The 6,895-nt window shown below is 61.8% G+C and overlaps 1 protein-coding gene across 1 annotated transcript; it reads right to left on the minus strand.

Moving 5' to 3' along the window:
- Positions 1 to 671: 671 nt before the first annotated feature.
- LOC108643120 (mucolipin-1-like) lies at positions 672 to 6,302 on the minus strand (the record flags this gene model as incomplete). The annotated part of the gene is made up of 6 exons (XM_018087483.2): positions 672 to 802; positions 2,450 to 2,656; positions 3,903 to 4,025; positions 5,519 to 5,668; positions 5,967 to 6,082; positions 6,186 to 6,302. Coding segments are annotated over 6 exons (844 nt in total), but the record flags the coding sequence as incomplete, so codon positions are not given.
- Between the last annotated feature and the right edge of the window lie 593 nt (positions 6,303 to 6,895).

The following is a 6,895-nucleotide window of genomic DNA, read 5'->3' on the forward strand; positions in this document are numbered from 1 at the left end:
GCAGAGACTCCCAGCTGTGGGGTCACTTTGGGGTCACTTTGGGGTCACTCCTCAGGGTGGGCTTGGTTTGGGATCATTTTGGGGTGCTGGATGTGGGGTCATTTCGGCAGAGACCCGAGGGGGTGGGATCGTTTCGGGGTGATTTTGGGGTGCTGGGAAGAGACTGAGCAGTGTGGGGTCATTTTGGGGTGTTCTCAAGAGACTCCAGGGCATGGGGTCATTTTGGGGTGCCAGATTTTGGGGTGATTTTGGGGCACCAGCAAAAGAAACACCATTTTGGGGTCATTTTGGGGTCACTTTGGGGTGCCAGGAAGAGACTCACGGGCACGGGATCATTTTGGGGTGCCGGGTTTTGGGGTCGTTTTGGGGTGTTCTCAAGAGACTCCAGGGCACGGGGTCATTTTGGGGTATTGGATTTTGGGGTGATTTTGGGGAACCAGCAGAAGACACACCATTTTGGGGTGATTTTGGGGTCGTTTTGGGGTGATTTTGGGGTCGTTTTGGGGTCCTGGCAGAGACTCCCCACGTGGAGAGGGGCTGGAAATCCCGACCCCTGTGGGATCAGCGGCCAAACCAGCCAGGACCCTCCTCCCCCCGGGGGGCTGACGGGGGGTCCCAGTGCCCCAAACCTGCCCCAAATCCCCCTGAAACGGCCCCAAATGCCCCCTCACCTCTCGCAGCAGCAGAACACGGAGCAGGACGAGGAGCTGTCCCGGCGGAACTTCCCCGACTTGGGGCTGTCCTGGCACTGAGCGATGTAGGCCTGGAGCTGGGACACCGGGGGGTCCCCCTCACACTGGTGCTGGGGACACACAGGGGACAAGGGACAGGTCAGGGGACAGGTCAGGGGACAGCCACAGTGAGGGGATGGAGCTGGGACACCGGGGGGTCACCCTCACACTGGTGCTGGGGGGACACAGGGGACAAGGGACAGGTCAGGGGGACAGGTCAGGCGGACACCCCTGGCAAAGGGAGAGGCAAGCTGTGGGAACATGGGGAGGTCCCCCTCACATGGGTGCTGGGGGGACACAGGGGACAGGGGACAGGTCAGGGGACAGGTCAAAGGACAGCCACAGTGAGGGGATGGAGCTGGGACACTGCAGTGTCACCCTCACACTGGTGCTGGGGACACACAGGGGACAGGGGACAGGTCAGGGGACAGGTCAAGGGACAGTCACAGTGAGGGAATGGAGCTGGGACACTGGGGGGTCCCCCTCACACTGGTGCTGGGGGGACACAGGGGACATGGGGACAGGTCAGGGGTGGGGCTGGGACAGCGGGGTGTCACCCTCACACTGGTGCTGGGGACAACAGGGGACAAGGGACAGGTCAGGGGACAGGTCAGGGGACACCCCTGGCAAAGGAAAGGAGCTGGGACACCAGGGGGTCACCCTCACACTGGTGCTGGGGACACACAGGGGACATGGGGACAGGTCAGGGGACAGGTGAGGGGACAGCCACAGTGAGGGGATGGAGCTGGGACACCGGGGGGTCCCCCTCACACTGGTGCTGGGGGGACACAGGGGACAAGGGACAGGTCAGGGGACAGGTCAGGGGACACCCCTGGCAAAGGAGAGGAGCTGGGACAGTGGGGTGTCACCCTCACACGGGTGCTGGGGGGACACAGAGGGGACAAGGGACAGGTCAGGGGACAGGTGAGGGGTGGAGCTGGGACACTGGGGGGTCACCCTCACACGGGTGCTGGGGGGACACAGAGGGGACAAGGGACAGGTCAGGGGACACCCCTGGCAAAGGAGAGGAGCTGGGACACCGGGGGGTCCCCCTCACACTGGTGCTGGGGACACACAGGGGACAGGGGACAGGTCAGGGGACAGGTCAGGGGACAGTCACAGTGAGAGAATGGAGCTGGGACACCGGGGGGTCACCCTCACACTGGTGCTGGGGACAACAAGGGACAAGGGACAGGTCAGGGGACAGGTGAGGGGACAGCCCTGGCAAAGGAGAGGAGCTGGGACACCACAGTGTCACCCTCGCACTGGTGTTGGGGACAAGGGACAGGTGAGGGGACACACAGGTGAGGGGACAGGGAAAGGGGTCACCCAGGTGAAGGGACAGGGAAAGGAACAGGTGAGGAGCCACACATGGAAGGGGACAGGTGAGGGGACAGGGAAGGTGCCACACAGGTGAGGGGACACAGGTGAGGGGACACACAGGTGAGGGGACAGGGAAGGTGCCACCCAGGTGAGGGGACACCCAGGTGAAGGGACACAAAGGTGAAGTGACACCCAGATGAGAGGACACCCAGGTGAGGGGACACCCAGGTGAGGTGACACCCAGGTGAGGGGACACCCAGGTGAGGTGCCACCCAGGTGAGGTGACACCCAGGTGAGGTGCCACCCAGGTGAGGGGACACCCAGGTGAGGTGACACCCAGGTGTAGCCCCGGGGGTGTGACCCCCCCATGCCATCCCTCCCCCCTCTCCTGGCACCTTGATGGTCTCGTAGGAGCCGGTGATGAGGGCGATGAAGAGGCTGAGCACCATGTAGATGAAGAGGCTGATGAAGGAGTACAGGTACACCTGGCTGAACAGCCACACCAGGTGGCTGTGCTGCTGCATCTCCGCGAACGTCACGAACATGTCGTCGCCGTTGATGAGGGAGAACAGGCACTCGGACACCATGGACAGGGACCGGAACTGCAGGGACAGGACAGTCACCTCAGTGTCACCCTGTGTCACCCTGTGTCACCTGGAACCTCTGTGTCACCCTGTGTCACCCTGTGTCACCTGGAACCTCAGTGTCACCCTGTGTCACCCTGTGTCACCCCTGTGTCACCCTGTGTCACCCCTGGTCGCCGTTGATGGGGGAGAACAGGCACTCGGACACCATGGACAGAGACCGGAACTGGGAGAAAGATGGGGTGACATCAGTGTCACCTCAGTGGTGGGACTTTGGGAAGGGAAATAACCCCTGGTGAAGGGATTTGGGAAGGGAACACAACCCCCTGAAGAGGGTTTTGGGAAGGGAAACCCCAGCAAGGGGATTCGGGAAGGGAAACAAACCCCAACGTGGGGGTTTGGGGAAAGGGAACACAACCCCCAAAACAGGGATTTGGGAAGGGAACACAACCCCCAAAACAGGGATTTGGGGAAAGGGAACACAACCCTTGGCACAGGGATTTGGGGAAAGGGAACACAACCCTTGGCACAGGGATTTGGGGAAAGGGAACACAACCCCCAAAACAGGGATTTGGGGAAAGGGAACACAACCCCCAGCACAGGGATTTGGGGAAAGGGAACACAACCCCCAAAACAGGGATTTGGGGAAAGGGAACACAACCCCCAGCACAGGGATTTGGGGAAAGGGAACACAACCCCCAAAACAGGGATTTGGGGAAAGGGAACACAACCCCCAGCACAGGGATTTGGGGAAAGGGAACACAACCCCCAAAACAGGGATTTGGGGAAAGGGAACACAACCCCCAAAACAGGGATTTGGGGAAAGGGAACACAACCCCCAAAACAGGGATTTGGGGAAAGGGAACACAACCCTTGGCACAGGGATTTGGGAAGGGAAACAAACCCCAATGTGGAGATTTGGGGAAAGGGAACACAACCCTTGGCACAGGGATTTGGGGAAAGGGAACACAATCCCCAAAACAGGGATTTGGGGAAAGGGAACACAACCCCCAAAACAGGGATTTGGAGAGGGAACACAACCCCCAGCACAGGGATTTGGGAAGGGAAACAAACCCCAAAACAGGGATTTGGGAAGGGAAACAAACCCCAATGTGGAGATTTGGGGAAAGGGAACACAACCCTTGGCACAGGGATTTGGGGAAAGGGAACACGACTCCCAGCAGGGTCACCCCAGCGGGGTCCAGTGGGGATTTGGGAGTCCCCTGGCATGGGTGAAGCCCCCCCAAAGCCCCCCTGAGCCCACCTTGACGTGGTAGGGGCCCAGCACGATCCAGCCACAGAAGCAGTAGCCCAGGTAGATCACGGCCACGCAGCAGCAGAACCGGATCACGTTGGGAAGGGCCACCCGGAGCGTGACGATGAGGATCTGGGAGGAAGGACGGGGACCTGTGAGTCCCCAGGGACAGGGGACAGGGACCCTGAGACCCCAGGGACAGGGGACAGGGACTGTGACACCCCAGGGACAGGGGATGGGGACCCTGAGACCCCAGGGACAGGGGACAGGGACCCTGAGACCCCAAGGACGGGGACCTGTGAGACCCCAGGGACAGGGGACAGGGACCCTGAGACCCCAAGGTGAGGATGGGGACCTGGGAGACCCCAGGGACAGGGGACAGGGACTGTGACACCCCAAGGATGGGGAGCTGTGAGACCCCAGGGACAGGGACCCTGAGACCCCAAAATCTGAGAATGGGGACCTGTGAGACCCCAGGGACAGGGGACAGGGACTCTGAGACCCCAAGGTGAGGATGGGGACTTGGGAGACCCCACAGTGAGGGGACAGGGACCTGGGAGACCCCAAGGATGGGGAGCTGTGAGACCCCAGAGACAGGGGACAGGGACCCTGAGAACCCAGGGACAGGGGACAAGGACCTGTGAGACCCCAAAATCCGAGAATGGGGACCTGTGAGACCCCAGGGACAGGGGATGGGGACCCTGAGACCCCCAAGGTGAGGGGACAGGGACCTGGGAGACCCCAGGAACAGGGGACAGGGACTGTGACACCCCAATGATGGGGACCTGTAAGACCCCAGGGACAGGGGACAGGGGACAGGGACCCTGAGACCCCAAGGTGAGGATGGGGACCTAGGAGACCCCACAGTGAGGAGACAGGGACCCTGAGAACCCAGGGACAGGGGACAGGGACCTGTGAGACCGCAAAGTGAGGGGACAGGGACCCTGAGACCCCAAATTCAAAGGACAAGAACCTGCAAGACCCCAAAATCTGAGAATGGGGACCTGTGAGACCCCAAGGTGAGGGGACAGGGACCCTGAGACCCCGAGGTGAGGGGACAGGGACCCTGAGACCCCAATGTGAGGGGACAGGGACCCTGAGACCCCAGTGTCCCCACCCCATGGCCCTGGGGACAAAGGCAGCAGCCGTGGGACAACCCCAAGCTCTCACCATCCCCGCCCCCTGGCACTGTCCCCTGGCATTGTCCCCTGGCAGGTGGCATTGTCCCCAGCCCTGGCTCTGTCCCCTGGGGAGTGGCACTGTCCCCTGGCACTGTCCCCTGGGGGTGACACCCCTGTGACTCACGTTGTACTTCTGGAAGAAGGTGAGGTAGCGGGTGACCCCCACCCCCTGGCACTGTCCCCTAGCATTGTCCCCTGGGGGGTAGCACTGTCCCCTGGGGGGTGGCACTGTCCCCTGGCTGGTGGCACTGTCCCCTGGCACTGTCCCCTGGGGGTGACACCCCTGTGACTCACGTTGTACTTCTGGAAGAAGGTGAGGTAGTGGGTGACCCCCACCCCCTGGCACTGTCCCCTAGCATTGTCCCCTGGGGGGTGGCACTGTCCCCTGGGGGGTGGCACTGTCCCCTGGCACTGTCCCCTGGGGGTGACACCCCTGTGACTCACGTTGTACTTCTGGAAGAAGGTGAGGTATCGGATGACCCCGACCCAGACGAGCAGCGTGGACGTGCCCAGCAGGATACTGCACACGTCGTACCCGGAGAAGTTCTGTGGGGACATGGGGGACATTGGGGACATTTGGGGACATGGGGGATACTGGGGACATTTGGGGACACAGGGGACACTGGGGACACTGTTGGGTGACAATGTCCCCTCCTGGAGCACAGGGGACATCCAGGACATTGTCACCAGGGCACTGCCAACACCCAGGGGTGGCTGTTGGGTGACAATGTCCCCTCCTGGAGCAGAGAGGACATACCCAGGGGTGGCTGTGGGGTGACAATGTCCCCTCCTGGAGGGCTCTGGTGACATCCAGGATGTCATCAGGGCACTGCCAGCACCCTGAGGTGGTTGTGGGGTGACAATGTCCCCTCCTGGAGCAGAGAGGACATACCCAGGGGTGGCTGTTGGGTGACAATGTCCCCTCCTGGAGCACAGGGGACATCCAGGACATTGTCACCAGGGCACTGCCAACACCCAGGGGTGGCTGTGGGGTGACAGTGTCCCCTCCTGGAGCACAGGGGACATCCAGGACATTGTCACCAGGGCACTGCCAACACCCAGGGGTGGCTGTTGGGTGACAATGTCCCCTCCTGGAGCACAGGGGACATACCCAGGGGTGGCTGTGGGGTGACAATGTCCCCTCCTGGAGCACAGGGGACATCCAGGACATTGTCACCGGGGCACTGCCAACACCCAGGGGTGGCTGTTGGGGTGACAATGTCCCCTCCTGGAGCAGAGGGGACATACCCAGGGGTAGCTGTGGGGTGACAATGTCCCCTCCTGGAGGGCTCTGGTGACATCCAGGATGTCATCAGGGCACTGCCAACACCCAGGGGTGGCTGTTGGGTGACAATGTCCCCTCCCAGGGCACAAGGGACATCCAGGACATTGTCACCAGGGCACTGCCAACACCCAGGGGTGGCTGTGGGGTGACAATGTCCCCTCCTGGAGCACAGGGGACATCCAGGACATTGTCACCAGGGCACTGCCAACACCCAGGGGTGGCTGTTGGGTGACAATGTCCCCTCCTGGAGCACAGAGGACATACCCAGGGGTGGCTGTGGCGTGACAATGTCCCCTCCTGGAGGGCTCTGATGACATCCAGGATGTCACTGGGGTGGTGCCAACACCCAGGGGTGACAATGTCCCCTCCCAGGGCGCAGGGGACATCCAGGACATTGTCACCAGGGCACTGCCAACACCCAGGGGTGACAATGTCCCCTCCCAGGGCACAGGGGACATCCAGGACATTGTCACCGGGGCACTGCCAACACCCAGGGGTGGCTGTGGGGTGACAATGTCCCCTCCTGGAGCACAGGG

This window comes from Manacus vitellinus, unplaced genomic scaffold, assembly GCF_001715985.3.
Source record: "Manacus vitellinus isolate BGI_N305 unplaced genomic scaffold, ASM171598v3 ctg7180002428705_pilon, whole genome shotgun sequence".
Lineage (NCBI taxonomy): Eukaryota > Metazoa > Chordata > Aves > Passeriformes > Pipridae > Manacus > Manacus vitellinus.